The following is a 25,188-nucleotide window of genomic DNA, read 5'->3' on the forward strand; positions in this document are numbered from 1 at the left end:
ATCTGGATACAGTTAGCCAGACTTGGCATGATTCTGATCATAAGTTCTGCTAGTATTTAGACAACAACTAATGAGTACATCACAGTGGAAATTAAGTTTGCTTTCTATATACTTATGTTTATACATTGCACTAATATAGAGCTAAGTATTGGCCTGAAAAATCAGGTCATAACAGAAAAAGGTCTGTCAGAATCTGATGAAATCAGGACCAAAGTGGTCAGAAAATTGTGATTGGGGTCAGCCACACCGCCACACCCCATGATATGGTCCGAATGAGCAAAGTTTTGGGCCAGACCATACTTGATCAACTATGACTACTGCCTAGGAACCATTTCTGCATCTACAAAACTCGGCAACTGTGGGAATTGCTGCATTTGTAATCTCAATTCTCTAACCTCCTCTACCCAAATGCTGTAGCTTGAATTCTTTGCTAGGACATCAGATGAAACCTCCTTGTTGTCTATCAACTTTTTTGCATATCCTTCGAATTCATCAATACCCTGCAATAACTGAGCCACATTGCTTGAGTTCTTCTCTTGTCTAACCTTCTCAACCAACTCCCTAGCTTCTTCCACATGTGCCCAAAAACACGAATCTTGTGTTAAACTCGCAAACTTGCTCCTCTTGCTCTCCTCTACGACATCACTATACTTCTCCCTCCACCACTTAGAGAAAAGCTCGTGTCTTCTCTCTCGCCCATTCCTCAGGTAATGTCCTTTCTTCAAGTGCTCACCACTTCTGTAATACTCTGCAATATCCAATGGCTCAACCAAAAGCTGATAAAAGTGAGAAGCATTCACCCATTTCCGCCTTTTGTGAAAATCATGAGGAAGTTCATTGTTATCAATTTTACTGATCACATTATCCCAAAAACTTGCTAGCTTGATTCTGAACAAGTTAACTTGATAGTCTCTTTTTGATGCTCTTCGCTTGAAAGAGTCGTAGTACCCCATTTGATTCTCCGACTCATCACAGGATGCTTTATACCACTCTATCTGTGCTCTGTGAGGTGTTATTTTGGCAAGAGCTATAGCAAGTCTTGCACTGTTAAGACTAGGAGTCAAACGTGTTTGCTTCACCATTTTAAAGCTGTTTTCGGCCTGTCTAGAAACTGATTCCTGCAAAACAGACCAAAAATATGTAAGCTGAAGGAATTATCTGATGTTATAATCAGATTTCATGTCAAATTTTATTAACCAAGTACCTGACTTGCTAATCCTGATGACTCTACTGCCAACTTTAACCCTGCATCATAGCTCGACGCAGGAACATCTCCATGTATAAACCCTCTTCTCATCAGAAACTGAAAGGACATTCTCTCTACACAACCACCATACTTCAAGTGATCCTCGCAACACGATCCTGAGCTCCCCATTGCAAGCATCAAATACAGCAACTTAACAACAGCATCAGCATTGTCAACACAGACAGTCCCTTCATCTGAGTAGAACAAATAATTCCCAAAAGGCCAGTATAACCCTGCAGGAATTTCCATATTTTCTGCAGTCTCTTTTGCTACTGCCTCAGTATAAGCCAGTACAAATCTAAACAACTGATCCTTTATTTCACCAGTTACATTAAAAGGTAGTTGCTCAGATTGAGATGTTATCGACAACTGAATTAACTTAAGCAAGCAATGGAGTTGAGTGTTGATGGGAGCTAAGGGTGCAAAGAGAAGCCTTGGAATTATATCATGTTTAAGCACAACATGACAGAAGTTTCCTGCCCATCTTTGTCGAAGGAGCGATTTCGAGAGGGATTTGTTGCCTAAGAGGGGTGAACCAAAGGTGATACAGAGGATTTGTGGAGGTGAAGGAATAGTTTGAATGTAGGAAAGTAGCCATAATGTTGTTAGTGATGCTATTGCTCCTCCTATAGAATGTCCTGTCAGTATAATTGACTTGCTTTTCTCCAGTAGTGATTTCATCTGCATGTAAAACAATATGATTAATTGTTTTTTCCATATAATTAGAAAATTTTGGGTAATTGGGTTCAAAGAACAACAAAGGTTTCATCTTGACTTGTTTTGATTACACTAGATTGAACTTATAGGGTTGTACAAGTTAATTTCACCCAAATGTATAAATTGATAGAGTATAAAACATATTACTGGACCTTAACCACCAGTTTAAACTTTTGGTTAAGTTGGTTCTCTAACATGGCATCAGATCCAGCGTGATACAAAGGTCACGAGTTCTCCCACTTATAAGTGGAATGTTTTGCGCGGTATGAGAAGGGCTCATGCTACATATTCCTGGAGGCATGACCTCATTAATTACTTAACAATGTAAAAACGTCGGTTAAAATATCATAGATTTGTAGGGATAAGTTGTGGTAGACCCCAAAATGGTATGAAGTACCACTTCGTAACAATGATGCATGATAAAGTTGAACTAAGATCATTAAGTGGGTCAAGTAATGGTTGACTTACGTGTTAGGTGGCTATTGAAAATTTGTACTCGGTAAAAGTTAAGTCGTCGCACGGAATGAATGTCTGGAACGTGTCCTTTATTATATGCATAAATACCGTTACATTTTCAACCTTAATTGCATAATTACAAACCACTAAACTAGAAATCATTTTCAACCTCGATGAAAAGAGTGTGAACATCTCATCACATCTTATGTCCACTGAATTATGATTTAAGGGATATTGATTTAGACATTTAGTGCTAATTCTAAACTTAGCAATATCTAAATTCTAAAGTTGGGAAGTGGCTTTTATCATTAGCCTTTGTTTATATTGCTTGAATTCTTGTAAGGAGGTGTGCATTAGAGTAATTTACATATACAAGTATGGAGATATTTTCTAAGTTATAACTCCGTTTAATACAAGGATTTCACCCAAATTTACTTCTAGTGAAACTAATTGGAGAGTTGTAAAGAAAAAGTTCACTGAAACTTGTATCGACTTTCCCAAGTCATGGATAATGTATAAAATCATTACACGATAACATCGATAATTTTTCATAATGATCTCGAAATTCCCAAATCATGGATAATGAATAAAAATATTTCACAGCAATAATTATTCCTAATGATCTCAAAATGTTCAAAACTTCAAACGTACATAACTTTTATTTATTTTGATCTTTGACTGATAGATTTTATTTCTTAATTACTATAGACAACTTTACATCTATGTTTACAGAAGCTACAAAATATCAATATTTAGTCAAAGTAGTAGCAAACTAAGGGTGGCATTGCTGTGGTTTCTGTTTTTTGTTTTTTAAAATGATATGATATGTGTCTTATAATTAATCAAAAATTATATAAACTTATTAAAATTATGATAATTTTGAAAACTGGAAACACCTCATATTTTTGGTTTTTGGTTTTCAAAAAAAACTGAAAACTGAAAACCGAAATTGATGCCAAACAAGCCCTAAGAGATTAGTTTTAATTTCATTGTTGTTTGATAATCCAACAACCAAATCTGAAATTTACCATCAAAACAATAATAGTTAGACACTCCTATTTCAAAAACCCAACGTCACTCTCTCTCTTCAAAATTCAAGCTTTACCTCTTTGACCAAAGATTCAACTTTGTGCCTTGTTCTAATTTTTGCAGTCCTACCACGAGTTTCTTGACCACTACAATTGATATGACAAGAAAAGGTATTGAACCTTTTAAATGTGAACGCAAATTGTATCTTATGATTCTAAGTCTAGTCGGTCAATCAACTCCCTTCCATATATCAAACAAGATTTAGTAATTTCATTCTATTAATACTATTGTTTATCCGAATTAACAACAAAGTCACTTATTTATAGGTTATTTATAGAAAAGAGAAGTTCGAACATGTAACCTACCGTACATATGCTATCAGTTTATGCTACTATGCCAAGATCACAATGGTTTCATAATCTCATTATGATAAGGGAAGAAAACATTAACCAGTACTCGTACTTAATGTTTCAATGTGAAAGGTGCTGATTTAATTTTACCAAAAACTGTCATTTTCCAAGGTTAACTGGCTTTGACAAGCGTGTTATAACAATGTTGTATGATATACTTGAAAGACAACGGTTCCTAAACGTATCTAACTCTTTTAAGTTACAATTAGGTTTGTTAGAAAGTGATTTTTTTTTTTATGCATGTCATTGTCCTCCAACATTTTTTTTTCTTTTCAAGTGTGATGTACTAAAAAAGTAAGGGATGCTTCTTTGAAATCATCTATGTAGTCCCATCACTATCTTACTAAGAATATGAATAGATTCATTTCTATAACATGTTAAAGGGATGAAGTTAATGTAGGATTTTAAAATCTTATTGATTGCTACTATGCTTGATTACTTGGCTAGTATAGTGGTATTGCATGTAGGTTTCACACAATAGAAACACTCTAATATTCGGTTCTAGTACAATGATGTTTCATATCAAATTCAATCACTTTTTTTGTATTTGGATGGATGAGCATGAGAATCGAATCTTTCCAATTGAGATAATTGACACATTTATAGAAATATACAAGGAAGCTTACTAACCAATTAGAACATCAATCCCCCCCATCCCATTAAACAAAACTAAGATTGTATAATAAACCTCCTAAAAGAGTAAAAGTGCTAATCATAAAAATAATAATAATAATAAAAATATATATATACTTAATGCATGAAATTATATCATCACATCATTTGTTAATCTTGCTTTAAATAACCCTGCTAAAAGTCCTAATCATAAAACAAGATTGTATAATTTTATAAAAAGAAGAAAAATTAGATTTTGAAATATCACCTAGCAGCCCTATGAATCTATGATCAATACTCAACAGTATCTAAACAAGCAAGATAGAAACTTACCAAGATAATAGTATTTCCGAAGTTTATTTAACTTTGAAATGTATAAGAAGCACTATTTACTTAAGTAATGGTATTATTGAACACTATATAGTCTATATTTCAAATTCACCTCAAAGAAGAATATACGTATTACAAATTTATGTTACATAAATTGATAAACATAAAGGCCCAACAAAAGTATGTGTAAAAAAAAAGTGTCTATGTGTCCAATTTAGTTATTTTGTGAAATTTTCTCTTAACATCAGCCTAATATTAAGGGTTGGAACTTAAAAGTGTTTCAATTCAACCCATATACGAATGTCAAGAACCCGATACAAGTGGTTGAAGTGAAAGGAGAATTCTACACAAATTTTTTGTATTTTTTAATGTCAAGTAAACTTTAAGCCATGCAATAAAATACACGTACATAAAACTCTAACAAAAACACTTACGTTAGTTATCTTAATATGAACGGTCCAAAACACAAGCAAGATAGAAATACACAAACCTGAGCTTGAAAACTAGGGCAGCCATAGATGCCAAAGAAGAGCTGCAAAAGGCCAACATGAACCATAACAGGAGCCTCATCATGATCATCCCCATGTCGGCCGAGCCCGGAGAAAAGCTCACCAATCTCACCTTCTTGAAGGGCAACCATGTCGTTCATGTATGAGCCCGACCCTAACCCGAGATCATGCATGCCAGAGAAGGCAATGAGCCCGACTGGCCCGTTATGTTGAACAAGAAAAGGCCCGGATGCAGGGGAGTTAGCTTGGTTGCATAATCTCCATGAATCAAGTAATAGGTTTGTTGATGCTAAAAAATTTGCCACCATTTCAGTTGTTTCAAATCTGTAGTAAAATTATAAGAAAATTAATGTAGGAGAAAAAAAAATGGAATTTAGAAAGAATTCAAAGTCAAGTAGAAAAGAATGGAGAAAACAGGGGAAAAAACAGAGAAAAACAGGGGAGTTTGTAATTGTTTTTGTTAGAGTTAATGTATTTTAAAGTTTTTCTAATGAACTTACATTGAACCTTCGGCTTCCATCTTCTCAGACTATTTTCTTTCTTTCTTTTTTATTTTTCTTTTCCAAGAAATGAGGTTCAAAAAGATGAAGGAGAAATTTTTGACAATTAACTTTTTTTTGGATATTTTATTTATTTATTTGTTATTTTGTGGATACTATGATTAAAGTAAGAAAATGAATGTTGAGGGTTATATTTTGGGAGGATTGATAGGGTCATTTATTGTCAATGTCAAATATTGTGGGAGTGTTGGGACTTGGAGTGTTGTTATAATGATTATCATTTTATTAGTTTAAATTATCATAATATGATTATTCATGGTAAGTGTATCATAATATGCATGTCAAATTGTCAATAATGATAAGATGTGAATTTTGTAGGGTTAAATTTTCGTTTTAAGATGTAGTAATTCCGTTTTTGCTCCATTAGAAAAGAATAATATAATACTTTGTAGTACATTGAATCGGTGACAAACGTGTAACCATTATAAGCGACGAGACAAGTGTCAATTTGAGATTTTACTCTTTGTAATTTTAGCTGCCCCGACTCACATCACCTCACTCTTTACGTAAGTATTTATAATAGTTGCCCTTCATTTTGAAATTAAGTACTTCATGTAAGTTGGTTTAGTAATAGTAACTCTCTCGTCTTCACTGTTTGTTCTTTTTGTTTACACAATATCTTTTATTGTCTTTTGTGATCTACATAAAGAAAAATATTATTATTGACAATTAACTATATTAACAATCAAAATAACTTGTTAGGAGTGGGCTGTCAATGTAGAAAGGGTGTATGGGTGATTGGTCTAAAAATACAAGGTTTATTTTTTAAAAGGTAAGAAGAAGCATTCCGATACAACAAAATTTCTCACCAGTTTAATATATAAGGCTCCTTGAGAATAACAAAGAAAAAAGTAAGAATACTCATAGTCTCCTACTCTCAAAATGCCTCTAACAAGATTTAAATTTTCCGATTACAAACCTTACATTTAGATCAAGTACTAATTGAAATAGCTTGATAAAAAGACGAATAAATTATACGGAGAACATAAATTATTAGTTATCTATAAAAGGTGGGACAAAATATTTTAATTTATACCCTACTGTCGGGTAAGGTAGGCTATAATAAAACGATACTAAAAAAAAAAAAAGAAGAAAGTCTCCAAAATTGAGGTCTAAAACGTGTAATTTGGGAATGTGAAGTGAGAAAAGGAGAAAAAGTCATCTTTCAAAGAGTTTGATGCTTAAGGTAATCAAAAAGTATTTTTGGTATTGTGGTGGATGTTTCAGAATTTAGAGTGGGCTTGCTTGACAACAACTAACAAATTATGTGGGCCTCTTAATTAGTAGAACCCTTAATTATGATTTGAAATCATAGGTGCTTTGAATTTGAATCGAATGTTGAAACTACTGTCAATTTGTTAGACTTGAATCACTCCATAATCACTACTCACTAGTCACTATAGTGATTTTTATGAATGCTCAGTATAAACGCGGTTCTATGTCTTTTAGGGGATAATCACGTCCTAATCGAGTTCGCCCCTTCTTCTTAATTTATCAAGTCATACGGAGTATAATTATAATGTGTGTTCAAGGATTGTCTTAAATTGATTTGTGCGGAATGTTAGTCTAATATGACATTACACCTTACCATAAGCAAATACGTCGTATACTTATCTAGAATGATATGATACGTGACATGAAATCGCTAATTTTCACACAAGAGCAAAAATATGTTGAAGTATATACATAATTTTGAGTGTTATCAAAGAACAAAAAATCATGCTAGGATGAAGTGACATACAGTGATATCATAAGGACTAAGCCATTTTGGGTTGCCCATTCCTTGTGATTGGAGTTTTTCTTCGAAAGATTTACAAAGACGTGCACTCCAATACCATTGACGTCCAATAGCTTTGATAACAATAGTTAGCAAATGATCCATATACATTGGACAAAGCACAAGTTGAATTAGAGCTAATATAATCTGCATTCCTTGCAGTAGATTCTACCTGTACACAGCCAAGATTGAAGCAAAGGCAAACCTTCAACCCGTCTATCTTTTTCTTCGTTTGAGGGTCCTCCACTTCTGCAACAAAAATTCAGCCCCTTCTCTCAATGAAGCCTTCCTATTAAACTCGTAGTTCCACAGTTCTTTAACAGGAAGCCTCCCATTGGGATTATACTCAATAAGCTCCCTCAGTGTATTTGTCACGGTATAACACAAGTCTTCTCCCCACTCGTCTTTAAGATTTTTCAACCTTTCGTCCTCCATATCTATGTCTTCCTTCATTACAGCAAGAAAATCGAGGAGAGTTATTAAATTACAGTAAATGTGAAGAACTATGAACATAGGTTACATACTATATCGCTGAGACAAAGGCAGGACTTAGCATCATAAAAAATAAATCATTAACTCATAAGTTAATTAATTATATCCATTAAGATAAGATAGTAGTACAAAACTTAGGTAGGCCAAACTTTCAGCACTTTACCACTTCATCATAATTAAGCTAGGTTTGTTGTCATCCCTTTTATTTTTAAAGGGAAGCTGCTGAAACCCAACCATAAAGCCACCAAGCTAGACCGGCCCGGCGGCCCCAGGCCTCTTTGCATAATAAGCTGACCCGCTAACTGGACCGTTCAAGACGGACTCAGCTCAATGACTAAAGGTTTTCAATAGGTCTGCTAAAAAGTTTGAGGGGCCATAAGCTACATGAGCCCGTCAAAGGTTGCATTATTGTCCGTATCTTTGCCTGGTTTAATTGATGGATGCCAAAAAGATAGACTTATGATAAAAGCATAAAGAAAAGATGATTGACAGAGTCAATTATTAAGTACCTTTATTATTACTCCATCACAGAGAATGGCCTTAAAGGGATGCCAATCAGAAAAATCTTGAAGATTTGATTCCCACAAAGAGCATAATTCTACAGCTTTAATTTCTGCTATTTCGATGGGATATTTTCGCTTGCAAGCTTTCAAGAAACACAAAGAATCAAGCTCCCCTAGTTTCTTAACGCCAATGGTAGGATTTGGAAAATCTATCAACCCCTGAAACTCAAGCATACATATAAAATTAGCCTTAGATTTTGAAAATAAGTATGATAATAATTATCTTTATGTCAATCTAATTTCATGGCTCTGCACGTCAAAAATTGTTAAAGTGCAGAGCCATGAAGAAAACCCAAAGCTACTATAACTAGATCATGAAATCAATACGAAAATAAATAAGCTAACCAGACTACCAGAGTATGGATTTCAAAAACCTACATTCATCAATGCTCCACGAGCTTCATGCAGTTCACCCTTAGCCCTTTGTTCATTCACGAGTAGAACTGTTGCAAGGTTTTCTAAATCATCTACTTGTTCTTTCTTCTCTTGAAAATCTTTTCTCATTCCTAGAAATTGCTCGCAATCAGCTTCAAAGCTTTTCAATGTCTCAAGTTTTAGCTCGAGTCCTTGTCTACCATTCAGCTGGTTTTGGAGGTACAGTATTCTCTTGTGAAGATTTTCCAGCTCCAACTGTCATAAAAATGACACCTCCAATTCAGATATAAAAATTACTGAATACTTCAAAGTAACTATAATTATAATAACCACGCATTTAAAAGTATTGTTCCCATCAAGGTCTCATCAGCCTCTTGTTGCACTTTTTGGGGAACTTCAAGATGAGAGTTACGATCCTCGGATTTCTGAAGATTGATATAGAGTACTAAATAGAATTAATGTAGATCACATACATGCACAATGTAAAAACATCTAATGATGAATACACAAGAAAAATACAAGCATTCTAAAAGCTTGCTTATACCCCTAACATCAAGCTTTAGCTTTTCACGAATATTTAGAGCATCCTATCAGAGGGAAGTACTTCAACATTTAAGTAGTAAAATCTGTTTATGTGTTTTATCAAAAGTTGAATATTCTAATTAGACAGGAACTGTCATAAAATGATACCACCAAATCAGATATACGGAGTAAAAAATACTGAAAACTTCGAACTACAATTATAATAACCAGGCATTCAAAAGCATTGTTCCAAACCTTCTGCTTTTCTGCCAGCTTCATCAGGGTCTCATCAACCTCTCGTTTCACTTTTTGAGGAACTTCAGGATAAGAGCTACGATCCTCGGATTTCTGAAGAATGATAAGGCTAAGTACTGTCAAATACAAAGTCCTATACAGAATTAATGTAGATCACATACATGCAAACATAAAAACGTCTAATGATGAATACACAAGAAAATACAAGCATTGTAAAAGCTTGATTATACTACATAACATCAAACTTTAGCTTTTCATGAATATTTGGAGCATCTGTACTTCCAAAACTTAGATACTAAAACCTGTTTCTCTGTTTTTATCCAAATTTGAGCATTCAAATGAGATGGGAGGGAGTAACACCTTTCTGTTTTCCGCTGAAAGCTTTTCTCTTACACTTGCACATTGAGCTAAATGCTTCTTTGACTCTTGTCGGAGTTTCTCAAGCTCTTGTTTCCCAGATTCAAGCAACGACTGATGCCTTTCACATTTCTGAATGATCTTCTGAAGATGATTTTCAGCATTCAATAGTATACTTCTGTTCTCTGACATATATCAAAACCCATAAGAGTAGTTATAGTCTTTAAAGCTAACAAGTGTTACAAGATAAACTAATTGAAAACAGAATATACCAAACAATTGTCATTAGGTGCTTTTATATGAATAACTTCAATCTTAAAGAAAGCTAATGATCGTTTTTCTTTCAAAAAACATTAAACACAAAAGTATATACTCGTATTTCATACTAAGAGGACAATGGTTTCTATTCCATACCAAGGAGTAGTAATATTTAGCTGTCTGTAATACACTATGGTGAGATGATTGGTTTACAATTGAAAAAAGAAGGCATTTTCAAGCTCTCCTAATTATCTGACTACTATCAGCATTACCTAGAATGCAACGCAATACATCCTTATCAGGTATGAGTGCAGATTGCTACTTTTGTCAAACTAGTCCACAAATGTATCAGTAATTGTATACCATGTACTAAAATAGCTACATATAGCACCAATTTGCATGTTTTGGATTCATGGTCAGCACAGGGGTTTTTTGGGGCGAGAATTGGATTCATACTATGCGGGAAGGTTATTACATAAACATTGGAATCATTACCATAACAAGAGCACTAACGCGCCTGCAGCCCTGCAGGTGTGCAGGGGGTGAAAATTGGGTTGAGCAAATGAAGTCCATTTATGCATGTAACATAAACACTGGAGTCATTTTCCACTACCAGATGACAAACAACCCTTGATCTCCTTAATACTACTAAAACAAATTAGTTAAAGGGAATTTATATGAAGTACCTGCTTGTACTTTGAGGGTTTGGGTTGAACCAACAATCTGGCATCCATCTCTCCAACCTCTCTTTCGGTCACCGGCTTTCTTGTGAGTCATCTAATATACAATGTGAAAATTAACTTCAGAATCTAGATATAGAATCATGAACCAGTGTAGCAACCAAGGCCATCATAAATAATAAGCTCACATCAAGTTGCAAGTAATTTTTATTCCAAATTCATTTACTCTTTCATGACAGAAACAAACCAATGAATCAAATGATCATTAAAACCAAATAATTGGTCATCTAATGATTCTAATCTAGGCATTAGCTGAAATCAAATGTACGGAATCAATCAATCTCTTTATTAAAATCCCATTTGAACATACACTAACTATAATTATGTTGGCCTATGTATTAAAACAATATTACTCCTTTAGTCCCACAAACCATTTATCATCACTTTTACTTTTTGCACTATTCATAAACTTAAATAGACCAATTTTCTTAATTATATATAAAGAGCAAAGATTGCTCCAAATGTATAAAAGAGCGTATAAAGAGCAAAGATTACTCATATATACCTACTTTATTTTTCGACCTTATTTTATTTATCTGAACTTATCGGAACTTATATTTAAGTAATCTGAACAAATTTAGTTATAAAAACAAAAGGATCCTATAGCAAAGACAAAGGGTTATTTGAAGGTCTCTTAACAAAACTACACACTCCTATTAAAACCCAACTTTCACAGAAAAAGGAAAAGGAATCTGAATCGAAAATTGTTAATTGAATTCCATTCCGTTTGTTATATTGACAGTGAAACAAAGAGCCTAGAAAAAGCAAAAGGAATTTCAAGGGTATAAATAATTGCATGAACAAATTGATCAGAAAGTGTGTTTTAAAACAAACAAAAAGATTAAATTTTTAACAAATGTATTAAAGATTGAGGGTAAACTAAATTACAGATTTTACTCACAATTTGGGTATGGAAATATGTGGACGAATCATCAACAATTCCGCTTTCTTCCATTCCGCTTGAAGAACAAGTTTTAATTTTGAATTTTTGATGGTCAAGTGTAATTAGCAGAAAGATGAATTACTACTAGGACGGTTTTTTTTTTCCTCTTTTTCAATGCTTTCGCCCCACAAAAATTACTTACGGTCTGTTCTAATACGTTTATTTTCAGTTCAATTTAGCTCTAAATTTTCTTCTCTTATAAAATATTCATTTTGGTTCAGTTCAGTCTATGAGAACAGACCCTTAATAATAGTTGTAAATTTAGATTTGAATTTGTAGTGAGACTATTGATACAACACAAATTTGTGTGAGTTACTTCGTTAGTGTTGTAGCGGTTACTTCGTCAGAGTTACGAGAGTTACTCCATCAGTGTTATGGGAGTTACTTCGTCAGTGTTATAGAAGTTACACGGTCAGTAATATAAGGGTTACTCGGTCAGTGTTATAAAAATTACTTTATTAATTTACAAACGGTCACATAGTATGGTCAGCCATACACAAGACGTACTTATTTTAGCATAATTCAAATTTAAGATAGGCTCGACGTGTTCTAACTCCATCAAATCCCAACTGCACACTCGAATACATACTCTCTTTGCCTTAAATTTTTTTATTATTTATTATACTATTTTAATTTTTTAATAATATTTACTAAGTTATATATCGACTAATATACCAGTCAAAGTAATGCAAATATAACCATTTTTAAGAGCACAATGATTGCTCTAATCCGATAATATATCATGAACCTAACCTAAAATAAGTGACTCGGATTGAGAACTTCAACATGATCTAAAAACAACACCATAGAGCACTTGTGGATCCAATGGTCTATTGGTGTTAATGCCACCTTAGTTGCCATTTTGTTAAACATAGAAATTAAAATTTTTGGGGAAGTTATTTTCTCATGTAAATTTTGTTAAGTAGTTAATTGATTGATAATTTGATGTTCCACTTGAGAGTTGAGATGAACCTAGGTAAACAACTTTTATACAGAGTAACAAAGTCGGTAATGTTTCTACTTTTTTGTGTAGGCTTTAGAGTATTTGGTGAGAGTTACATAAAGATTTTCAACATCAACATACGGGGTTGATACCTATCAAATATACTCTACATAACCATGTACTATCAGTAGTAGTAATAATAGTTGATCAAAATTACTTGAAGTATATTACAAATTTGTGACAATTTCAATAGGTAGGTGATAGAGTATAATGCATGCTCCTCGGAAACCTCATTTTAACGCTCTAAAGCGTATTATCAGATATGTCAAAGGCACTTTTGATCATGGATTACATTTGTACCGTTCTGCACCTACGAGCCTTACTTCATACACAGATGCCGATTGGGCCGGGTGCCCGGACACACGGCGCTCCACGTCAGGTTACTGTGTTTATTTGGGTGATAATCTGGTCTCATGGTCCGCAAAACGACAGGCTACATTATCCAAGTCCAGTGCCGAAGCAGAATATAGAGGTGCCGCTAATGTTGTTTCTGAATTATGTTGGCTCCGGAATCTACTTCTCGAGTTGCATTGCCCTGTTTGACGGGCGTCTTTGGTTTATTGTGATAACATTTCTGCCGTATACTTATCTTGCAACCCGGTACAACACCACCGTACCAAGCACATTGAGATAGACATTCACTTTGTCCGCGACAAGGTTGCTCTTGGTGAGATTAAGGTCTTACATGTTCCTTCTTCATCACAGTACGCAAATATTTTTACTAAAGGTTTACCTCGCCAACTTTTCTTGGATTTCAGATACAGTCTCAGCGTCCGTCCTCCTCCCGTTTCGACTGCGGGGGTGTGTATATTTATATTATCTATCTTGTGAATATTCAGTAAAGGATATATTTTGTGTATTTTAGGTATTCTCATATTTAGGTTGTAAATCCTATATATATTCAATGAATGAGAAAGCCTCCTTCAAAGAGAATTACACAATTCTACAGTAGGATTACTAACAGTCATACAAAATGGAAGGAAATTTCTTCACTTGAAATGTACTCTCGCAGTCTTGAAATATGCTAGTGATTGTTAGGGTAAGGCAAGTCGTACTTCACATTTTCAACTGCCTGCAAATACATACAATACTAACGACAATAAATCAACAAGTTTAATATTAATAGTATAGATAGCATAATAGATTAAAACAGGGTACTTAATCTAGTATGTGTAATAGTAATACTGTAATAACGTTATAATAATAGGAACCACTAGTGGGAAAAACGCTATTAGTAACTGGCGAAAAGTGGCTTTTAGCAACTGGCGTGTGGGAACTACTAATGAGAATATTATTTGCAAGTGGCACTTGTTTGTTGCTAATAGTATTTATTCGAAACGGGCCGTGCTGGCACGCGGGCGGCACGACTCCGGCACGGCGGACCACTTGTGGGCCGTGGGCCGTGCTGTGAACAAAAAAATAAAATTCGGCACGGTCGTCGGCCCACTGGCACGACCCGTGGCACGGCCCATGCCCGATTATATAAATTTATTTAATTTAGTTTATTTTTATAAACTTATTTAACTAAGTTTATTTTTATAAACTTATTTAATTAAGTTTATATAAACTTAAAAATTATTTATATATACTTAATTAAATTAAAGTTATTAAAAAAAAATACTTCCTCTGTTTTCTTTTACTTGCAACATTTCTCTAAAAAGGAAATGTCACAATACTCGCAACACATTATAAAAGGAAAGTTACTTTAGGAAAAAACTATACTATTTCCCTTATTTAAAGCACATGGCCCACTAAATTACACTCCTAACTGTTAAAGGACCAACTCAACCAAAAACTTAAACTTATGGACCCATACCTGGTGCGAATTATTTCCACTTTGAAGGAGGGGCGGATGAGATTCGAACCCGTGACATTTGTGTCACGCTGGCTCTGATACCATGTTAACGGACCAACTCAACCAAAAGCTTAAACTTATGGTTGAGGCCCAGGAATATGTTTTATACTCTTTCACTAACAACCACTCATCCTATTTTAAAGTTAATTATATCAAGTAAACCCCACCTTTCTTAATTACCGCGCTAAAGAGTGTGTTGCATCTAAAAGAAAACGGAGGAAGTATATTACATAAACATAAACATAAATTAATAACATTATTTATATAAAATTAAGTTGTATTAAAAATACTACATCTGTTAACTATTATTTGTAACAAAGGAATATTTTATATCTCACAAATAATACCCCTTTGTTGCAAATAATAGTTAACGGGGGTAGTAAATATATATATCGTTTTTTTATTTAGATTTATTATAAAAAAATAAATAAATAAATAGGTTGACCCGCGGCCCAACACGACATGGCCCACCTGCCGTGGGCTGGGGGCGTGCCGTGGCACGGCACGATGCCATCTTTACTTGAGAACAATGGCGAACTCACTTAAAAAACAAATTTATGATGATGAAGTGTAATTAGCTGAAAAAATGGAGTGGTGAAATGAGTATTTTTCAGAGGGAAATTAAAAATGTCAGAAGCAACACCAAATTGTCAACTAAAATGTCATTTCCAAAACCTCGAAATTGTAGCATAAGGTTTACAGGTTATGGCAATTATATAGGTAATTATTACGATTAGAAATTGATTTTAGGGTAATGTTATATGTAGCCCTAAGGATTATATATAAGCATTAAATACATTCTTGGAAATTATATAAAATTAGGAATTTATGACAAAAACACGCGTAAATCAGTGTAATTAGTGTTTATATTTTGATGATTTCTTAACTTTTTACGATTTTCAAGTGTAAATTTAATGCTTATATATAGCTCTAAGGGCTATATATAACATTTTCCTTGATTTTATTGGATTATACGAGTACCATTTATATGGTTTATTTATTAGTTGACACGTTTGGACATTTTATTTTACTTTCTCTATTTTATTCTAGCTGGCACGTTTTGATTATTTTAGTTTTTCTATTACTCATATTCAAATTAGACATTTTTTTTCCTCTATACTTTATGTCAAGTCGTTGCACATAACCTGTAACGGAGACCTTGGGTCTCCAAGTATTGCAACATCATAAATTACCCTTGAGCTATAATTTTTCTATGTATTCATATAAGAAACATTTACTATTAACCTAATCTTAAAGGGGGCCAACAGTAAAGATAAAAGAGTTGGCGTTTGGGCCAAGACCTCCGCCTCTGCATGGAGTACTTGTTACTTAATGGTCTCCGAGTATCTAATAATTGAACAAAAAGTATATGAAACTATTTGAACAAGATCATATATCACACATCGCCACAAATGTTGCAATAATAATTTTTTTATTTATTTTTTTTTTTTTTGGCAAAAAAAAATAAAAAATTATTAAACAGGGGAGGGGTTCCCAACATTTTAGTTACTAATAAACAGGGAACACTATCCAAAGAAAAGTTACTCTGTGTATTTCATGTTTAATAGGAGTACGAAACTACGAATTAACACATAAATTAAATGTAGTAGGATCGCACATGATTGTCAAAACACAAGTGTTTCAAAAATAAGTTAACATGATCGGGAAAACATACGACTTGTTTCTCAAAAACACCATTCTTCATGCGACCATCCATGCATTTATTAAGTCCTACAACTGCATCATGCGCAGAGCACCTCTCTGTTGAGTGTCTTGACCACTTTTACAATCACTTGGAAATTCATCATTTTCCTCTTCATCAATGACCCTAATTATCTTGACATCTAGGCTAACTTTGCCATCTTTTCGCCCAGCTAACGTAAACACACAGGCATCAAACTCATGTAAAGCATTGTCGCGAGCAAAATGAATCCATCCGCTAATGAACTGGCCTACAACTCTTTTCTTGTCGAAGTTGTACCTTGCACGCCATTCCCGACCATTTAGCCTAAGGATCACGTCTTGATGGGAGGGGGACATATACTTGTCTGTCCATGCTTTTGGAAGAGCCTAAATATATAAGCCCCAAATTAAATTATAGTCGTATTAATTTATTGGATACAAATATGTAACTGAAAAAAGGGTTCAATGTTACAAGTACCAATTCACCACATAAACAATGTTACAAGTATTGAACAAAATACTAAATGCATATGTTTAAGCACGTATACATGACTTACCAATCGGAATGTCTTGGACACATGCGAGGATGACAATATTATGTAGAAGCTCTCTTCTGTTAACCCTTGTGATGCTAATTTCCGAGCCCTATCTTTTTCACCATATGTTGGCTCCCGTTTCCTGCTAGGGATTTCATGCTTTGGTGTCTTGTCGTGGATCAAAGCACCTTCCAATGTGCACATGATTGAAAAAACACTCATTATAGAAATCGTGCACAAATTTGAAAGGTTAGGACTTAGGAGGAGGGCAGGATCAAGAAAACTATACCTTGTCGAGCTTTCATTACACTTCTAGGCCATTCCAAAGGTTCTGTAATAGGCTTTCTTATGCTCTCAAGAGGACCTATGCTTTCCTCATGTCGAGTAGTACCCCAAACATCGCGAAGTTCCCCCCTTGGTCTCTTTCCCGGTGTCCATACAGGGTCATCAATTTTCCGTTTAGGGTTTAGTATCTCAACTTCCTCATCCAAGTCTTCATTAACCTCTATAGACATGTACTCAAACACCGGCTCCCTTGTATCAACTCTTGTCGGATTTTGATCACTCCCTTCATTTCTCTCAATCAAAACATTGGAATCATGTGGAGAAGTCTCTTTCCTCGAATTGGCTATCTTTTCCTGACTATTCCCATCATTATGATCACTTCTTGGTAAAACATATTTCTTCACGAAATAAGACGATTCCTTCTCAACTCCACAACTTTGTGCATCAAACGTGGAAACCTTAAAACACGCGTTATTCTTGTACTTGAAGATGAGAGTGTCCTTTTCCTTAAGGTTGTACGCGGTTACAAACTCATTCCAACCTTCTCCCGACAATTGAAGTTGTGTTGTTACTTGTACTAAGTTGTACTTCCCAGCTATGGCTGTCATCAATATCAGATGTTGGGCCTCTAAGAAACACTTTGTCTGGTAATCTTTTCCTTACATTTTCTGTGAATTTCTTCGGAATCATCTGATATTCACATCAAAATGAACAATCTTACTAATTAACTGTTTACTGCCAAAAAATGTAATATGCATTTCAAAAACAAAAATTTAAGAACAAGGCCTAAATGTCATATTGTATCGAAGTACTGTACTCCCTTCACTTCGTATAATCAAAACACTTTCCTTTTACATTTGTTTTAAACGGAATATAATTGCAACACTTCTATATTTAGATTGGATCCACCGTTATTTTTATAATTTTTCTCCACCAATCCTACTTTCACAAATATTTTATTTTTTTTCCTACTAACCCCACCTATACTACTTTATATTATTCTGTCTCCTACTAACAATACTTTATACTCCGTGTTATAAAAAACTAGATATAAGCCCGTGCGATGCACAGTTCTAGTAAATATTTTAATTAATTTAAGATTTTTTTATAGGAAGATCATTCATCGGATATTTGAATAAAATTTCTAATATCATAAGATAATTTTTTTTTAATTTTAACACTAAAGTTATCTTTTGTAGGTTTATTTATTTTGCGTGGCGCTTGAATTTAAAATCCTAAACCTTATTCTTCAATTTTGCTTAATAAAAAATAAATGACAAATCAATTTATTTATTGATTAAAATAAGTCCTTTGCAAATGCGTTTTTTTATATACTCGTTCTGTTTCAAAATGTTATGTCATCTAAAATCTTTTAACTATTAAAAAAATAAGGGGGAATCTTCTGAATTTCTCTTTGTATATAAGGAAAAACATAGTGATATGAGATTTAGTTTTATTCGTTTCGATGAGTACATTTTTAATATCTAATATATCCTCAAAATTAGTGAACATTCTAGTGTTGCAATTAATACAAAATGTAGGGAGTATAGTAAGAGTATACCCAATGGATGACCCAAAATTCTTGGTCATGGATTGTTATATAATTTATTTGTCTTTCCACTCATCTATGACCAACCATGACCAAAGACTCCCAATGATTGCCCAAAATAACTTTGGTCATGATTTTCTCTCTCCTACTTTTACCATACAAATACCCATTTTCTTCTTCCAATAATACACTGCCACTTGTCCATTATTTTCTTCATGACCAAATTTTCAGTTTGGTCATTACAAAGACCAGGTCATTAATCTCTTTCATCCCTTTTCTTCTTTCTTCCATTTTTTTAATATAAAAAGCCCTCTCTCTCTCCTCATGACCAGTGACCTGGTCATCCAATGGCCACACTCTAATTCGCAATAGAACTCTGAAACAAAGGCTAGATCCGAACCTTACATTGTCCATAGATGTAAGTATGTAACCTTAATACCTTATAATTCTTGAATGGGGGACGGAAAATTGAACATTTGAGTATAATCACTAAACTAAAGTAAACATCTTTCAAAAACAAACAAACAAAAAAAAAAAAAAAAAAAAAAAAAAAAAAAAAAAAAAAAACCTTTTAACAAATTTTCATTCCAAGCAATCAAGCATCCACTTCGATCAAGTACCACCATACCCAATTAAATTTTTTTTTTTTCCAAAAAAATAAATCAAATTCTCAATAGCTTGAGATGAAAATGAAATGTATAATTCAAGCATCATGAGTTCATGACATTCAAAAACATAAACCAACCGAGCAACATTTTTTTCCACACTCAAAATTTGGTGTATGTCATGTGTTCCGTATCATTAGTTCATGCATGATAATTATTTCGAGACAAAGAGAGTAGACAGTGTTTCGGATGAAAACAATCGAATCTCGGAAGATCCTTTTATCTTGAGGGAACTTGGTCTCGGTCCGAACGACGCAGGAGCCGAGGGTTTCCTGCACAACAAATACACGTAAACTAGCCTCGGGGGGGACGCCGAGGAAGGCCCCTCCGATGCTTAAGTCAGTATATTAGAGAGAGAAAGCTGTGCAAGAGTTTAGTTGCTTGAGGCTTTTTTGTCTTACCAAGAATTGACCAAATTGTTGGCTTTTATACCTTGGCTAATGAAGGAGGCGGATTGGGCCCGGAAGTCAGTTGGGCTGGGCCAAGCTGATTGGGCCGTTGACTGACCTTGACATGGCTTTGAGGATGTTGATTTTTGACTTTAGCACATTTGGAGAGTTGAACCTTAACCTTGGGCTTTTAATTGGATCATTCAGTGACCAGGCCCAATTGGACTAAATTGGACCCAAACAACTTGCCCCCCAGACCCGATTTGGAAGGATGACGGGTCGGGTTTGATTTAATCAGAAAAGGAGGGAAGTGAATGATTTGTTAATCCAAAAATGTGAATTTAAACCGTAATTAACCCATGATTAATGAGATAACAACAGTTAATGTGGATAATTGCGGAAGTTGGACGGGTAGTGGGCGATTTAACTGCAAGGTCGTGTGTTTAACGGTTACTTAGTGGGGTGCTTGAGAGAAATTGAAACGCAGACTCCTTGAATTCCCATTTCTGGAGATATAAATAGAGGCGCGTCTTCTCTCCCCACTCATTCATCAACACAAACCCAGAATTCTCAAGAACGCTCAAGAGCCCGCATCAAAACTTCGCAAATTCCCCGAGCATTAAGCTTAGAAGCTGAGACTTGTCACTACCAATTCGTAAATCGGCGACTTTTGCTTCAGATCAAGGTAAATTCCTTTGATTTTATTTCATTTTTCTTCGACTTTGCACTCTTTCCCCTTTTTCGACTTTTTCCTTCGAAATTCGTCAATGGTGAGGGGAGTTAGAGGTGGAGCCCGTGCTCCAAGAAGAGCAAGGCTAATCCCCGATCCCAGGGACAGGATTGGGACCTGGAATGGACGAAGGACAGAGTCTGACCCTGCTGAAGGGGTTAGGGCGACTCCCATTTCTTCGGCTCCTCCTCAGAGGGCTGAGGGGGTGAGCGCTTCAGGACGGGATGATGAAGTTCCCGCTGTCCTTTGGGATATCCTCCCAGGGTTTTCAGAGTGGGAGGATGCCGAAGTAGCTTCGGCCATGATAAAGAACCGCCCCTACTCATGGTGGGTGGAGAATGCTGATCAGTACCGGTTTGCCGAGCAAATTGAGTTGCATTACGGCATCCTTGAAGCCGATGGGTATTGGTGCCGAATGCCCACGGCCTCCGATAGAATCCACCGTCCACCCCCGGGGTATGTGGGGGTGTACACAAGACAACTCCAGTACGGGCTGAGGTTCCCTTTGGACGTATTCGTCCGAGACTTGCTGATCCATTACAACATTTCCCTGTGCCAGCTGACCCCCACCAGCATCCGAAGGGTAATGACGTACTTATGGGTCTGCAAATTCTTCAGGTACGTGCCGAACCTGCATTGCTTCAAAAGGCTCCATCGGCTAGTGCCAAACATTCAAAGTGGGCACGGATGCCATGGCTCTGGGTGGTATCGGATTGAGTCTCGGCCCCCGTTCCTAACCATGTGGCCGAACGACTCTTCAGACAAGGACTGGAGAGGTCAATGGATTTGGGTTAGGGCACCCACGGAGCCGAGCCACCCTTACGTTTTCAGCGCTCCCCGGTATCTTGCCGAGCCGGATCCTGATATGGGAAGTTTAGGTCCTCCCGAAGATAGCGGGCCAGACCCGAACCTTAATCAGCAGAACATCTTCGGCAAGCTGCCGAACCGGGGAGGCAGCGGCCGAATGCAGCATATCCCGGAGACTTGGCTCCCCGATACGCACTATGTTTTCCAAGAGAATATGCTGGCAGCTGTCGGCCTCAGCCGAAAGTTTAGGGATGGTAATCTTCTTCGGCTGGGGCCGAGGCCTTTTAATTATCTCTTTTCTTCTTTCATTTTGCTTTCTTGTGATGTGCCGAACTAACTGAATTGACTTCTCCCCTTTTCTTTTTCAGAACGGGACGAGACCAACGTCGGCATTGATTACGCTCGCCTTGGCGTCAACCGAGAACGAGTCGTAACTGATCGGGCTCCCCCTATCACTGAACCAAGGCGCCGAGAGGTTCACCTAGACTCTTCCCACTTCCAAATTGAGGCTGTTGCTCTGTATCAGAGGCAGAAGCCTTGGTGGAAGAAGAGAGATCCCTTGTTTCAGCTGCTGGAAGAAGAAGCTGAAGCTGCCCGTACAGCCGAAGAGGTTGCACGGGTTATTGAAGCTTGTGAAGGTGGAGAAGGGTCCTCCAGAGTTGCTGAAGAAGCTGCGGCTAGGGCAGCTGAAGAAGACGAGGCTTTGCTGAAGACCTCGGTGAGCCTTTAGACTTAACTTTGTCTTTCTTCTTCTTTTTTTTTTTTTACTCACATTCTTCCCCCTGCCTGCCCTTTACAGTCTGAAGAGAGCAGCAGACACAGGGAAGGGAAAGCCCCTGTTCGTCCCGAAGACCAAGTACAAGAAGAGTCTTCAGACTCGGGTATGGACGAGCAGCCGCTTCAGAAGAGGCGCCGAAGAATGGCCATCATCGGCCCGCATGACTTTCAGCGGAGGCCGATGACCATCGGCGTTGAAATAAGGGAACCCGAGGAAGGCAATGGATCGCCGAGGGTTCCCCGGCCACCGCCTCAATCACCCCCAAGGGCCTCTCCGCCACCCCCCGAGATGGAGGTGGATCAGAGAACTCCCAAACCTAAGGGAGAGGTTCTGGAAGAAGCTCGAGAGAGTGCCGCCGAGGACAAGGATGGAGACGCCGTGATGCCCAGTGCTGAGGGTTTCACGGCGGACATTGCCAGAGAGGTTGGGGCCTTCGTCCTCACACCTGAAGAAGAAGAGGTCACAATAATTGACTCTTCTGAGAAGGAGGAGGACGTTGAGCCACCCAAAGCTAAAGAGGCTCCATCGTCATCCTTCCCTTCCTTCCAGACGCTGCAGTCTGGAGAAATGGGTTTCTCGGCCCCCCGAATTCCAGTCCCAGACCACATCTGGGACCTCATATGGGGTCAGAACCGAGAAGGTGCTGCAGCCTACTTCGGCGATTTTGCTGGCCTGTCCGAAGTAGATAGGGCAAGGATTTGGTCGCTGAAGGCCACTGCTGGGATGGGCGAATCCAGCAGATCAGTTCCTGACCCTGCCAGGTCCAACCAACTGCTGATGATGCAGGTAATTCTCCTTGCCTTGATTTCTTTCTGAACTCAACCTTTCAGCTATTATTTTTTACTTTTTTAACTTGTGCCCCTGTTTTCAGTTCGTGCACAATCAGACTCTCACTGTAGAGCTGATAGATTCCCTACAAGATAGGGTGGACGCTGCCGAGCACGATCAAAGGGTAGCCGAGGAAGAGCTAAAGCTTGCTAAGCTGAAGCAGGCAGCAGCTGAAGAGAAGCAGCAGAAGGCTGAGGAGTACGAGAAAAAGGCTGCTGAAGCCCTCCAGACCTTCTGCGACGCTATGGAGAAGGAAGTTTTTCCCCCACTGATGGAAGGGGAAAAATTCCTCCAAGAGCACCTGGGGGTGGACATCTCCAAGTTCAAGGCTGCTATCGAGAGCCGAATCCAAGGAGCTGCTGCACAGGCTGAAGTGCAGCATCAGCTAGAATCTCTTGAAGCCAGCAGAATGGCTGCTGAAAAGATGCTCCAAGCTAGGGATGTCCAACTCTCAAGGGCTGCTGCTGCTGCTGAAGCTCAAAGAGCTAAGCTACAAGAGGCTGAGGATCAGCTCACTGCCAAGAAGGAAGAAATGGTCCAAGTTCAGGCCGAGGCTTCCCAGGTTCAGCAAGAGTTTACCGAGCTGAAAGGCTCCTCCTCCAAGCTCGTCGATGAGCTGAAGAGATCCGAGGAAGACTTGGAGGAGACGAAGAAGAAGTTGGCCGATGCTGAGGCTCTACTCAAAGTCCGTATCTATACCCAAGAAGAGTATGAAATGGGTTTTAGAAACGGGTTCAGAGTGTGCCGAAGGGTCTGCCTTCATGCTGAGCCGAAGCTGGACTGGTCCAAATGTGCTGAATGGGTCCACGATCCCGAAGACCCTCACATGAAGTATGCCACTCCAATCGAAGCTGAAATCCTTAAGGCTGAGGAAGCCGAGGAAGAAGCTGAGAGGATGGAGTTGGAGGCTGAGCAGAGGGAAAGGGAGGCTCGGCAAAGTGCAAAGCCTGCTTCTTCTGCTGCTGGAGCTGAGACCACCATTGGGCCCAATGAAGCTGATCAGTCTGATCCTCAGGCTGAAGCATAGGAACTCGGGCAGTCGTCTTCAGAATCTTGCGGTTCATCATGCGCTCAACTTTAGACTTGCCGCTTTCTGAATTTTTGCCTTTTGTTTTTTTTTTGCTTCAGCTTGCCTTATCGTACAACAGCTTATTATATTTTTATTTTGCCTGTACGTATTTCGGAAGCTGTTACTTTCCGCTTGTGGGCGGCTGCCGACTATTTTTGTAATTCAACATTTTTATTTCAAAGAAGTTCACTTTCTCAGCTTTCTTGTGTATTTTTTTTTTTCTCTTCGCTTTACCAGTCTTCGCACTTTACTGCTTTCTTTGAATGATCTTTCAAATATTTGCTAAGTGCAGAACTTCGGCTAGCGAGAATCATTTCTGCTGAGACTTCTTTTTGCCGTTTGTACTCGGATGTTTTCAACTTGTGAAAAAACTGACATAAGTATCAAACTTCGGCTGAGCTGAAGGGTATTAGATCAGTTGTGCCATTTCTCTATTTCCCTCTGCCCCCCCAGAAATCTGAAGATGAGGTCTTCTGAATTCTGGAATGGCTGATAATTTTTCTCGGCTAAGCCGAGGATCTTTGAACACTTTGCTTTATTTTCTACATCTGTTTTTAAAGTACTGATTTCCCACCTGAGAGTTTTCACTCTAGAGATGGTACTCTTGTGACACTTTCTTCAATTCATCCAAGGGAACAACTATCCGAAACACCATGCCGGGGCAGCAGTTTATCTGAAGTACGAGGCATCATCATGCAATACTTCAGAGTTGCAACTACCACCCGGAACTGATTCATCCGAAGTACAAGGCATCACTATGCAATACTTCGGGGCTTTATCAGTTCCTATTTTTTAGGCTATGTTTCGGATAAGTCTATGGCCTTTTTGCCCAAAGGAACAGATTCTCCGAAGTACAAGGC

The 25,188-nt window shown here is 37.2% G+C and overlaps 3 protein-coding genes across 3 annotated transcripts; all 3 read right to left on the minus strand.

The window, feature by feature from the left end:
• Positions 1-79: 79 nt before the first annotated feature.
• LOC110701295 (lipase-like PAD4) lies at positions 80-6,239 on the minus strand. The gene is made up of 4 exons (XM_021878924.1): positions 5,810-6,239; positions 5,291-5,633; positions 1,205-1,927; positions 80-1,118 (listed from the first exon to the last, which is right to left on the minus strand). The coding sequence occupies exons 1-4, from the start codon at positions 5,827-5,829 to the stop codon at positions 315-317; spliced, it is 1,890 nt and encodes a 629-aa protein (XP_021734616.1). The 5' UTR covers positions 5,830-6,239; the 3' UTR covers positions 80-314.
• Positions 6,240-7,450: 1,211 nt separating this feature from the next.
• On the minus strand, positions 7,451-12,346 carry LOC110701297 (protein INVOLVED IN DE NOVO 2-like). The gene is made up of 7 exons (XM_021878926.1): positions 12,110-12,346; positions 11,155-11,245; positions 10,214-10,395; positions 9,854-9,946; positions 9,080-9,331; positions 8,648-8,860; positions 7,451-8,093 (listed from the first exon to the last, which is right to left on the minus strand). The coding sequence occupies exons 1-7, from the start codon at positions 12,161-12,163 to the stop codon at positions 7,863-7,865; spliced, it is 1,116 nt and encodes a 371-aa protein (XP_021734618.1). The 5' UTR covers positions 12,164-12,346; the 3' UTR covers positions 7,451-7,862.
• Positions 12,347-16,740: 4,394 nt separating this feature from the next.
• Positions 16,741-18,121, minus strand: LOC110701469 (B3 domain-containing protein REM16-like). Its single transcript, XM_021879120.1, has 3 exons — positions 17,518-18,121; positions 17,250-17,416; positions 16,741-17,079 (listed from the first exon to the last, which is right to left on the minus strand). Exons 1-3 carry the CDS (start codon positions 18,119-18,121, stop codon positions 16,741-16,743), a joined length of 1,110 nt encoding a protein of 369 aa, XP_021734812.1.
• Between the last annotated feature and the right edge of the window lie 7,067 nt (positions 18,122-25,188).

The sequence above is a fragment of the Chenopodium quinoa genome, unplaced genomic scaffold, assembly GCF_001683475.1.
Source record: "Chenopodium quinoa cultivar QQ74 unplaced genomic scaffold, ASM168347v1, whole genome shotgun sequence".
In the NCBI taxonomy this organism is placed as follows: Eukaryota; Viridiplantae; Streptophyta; class Magnoliopsida; order Caryophyllales; family Amaranthaceae; genus Chenopodium; species Chenopodium quinoa.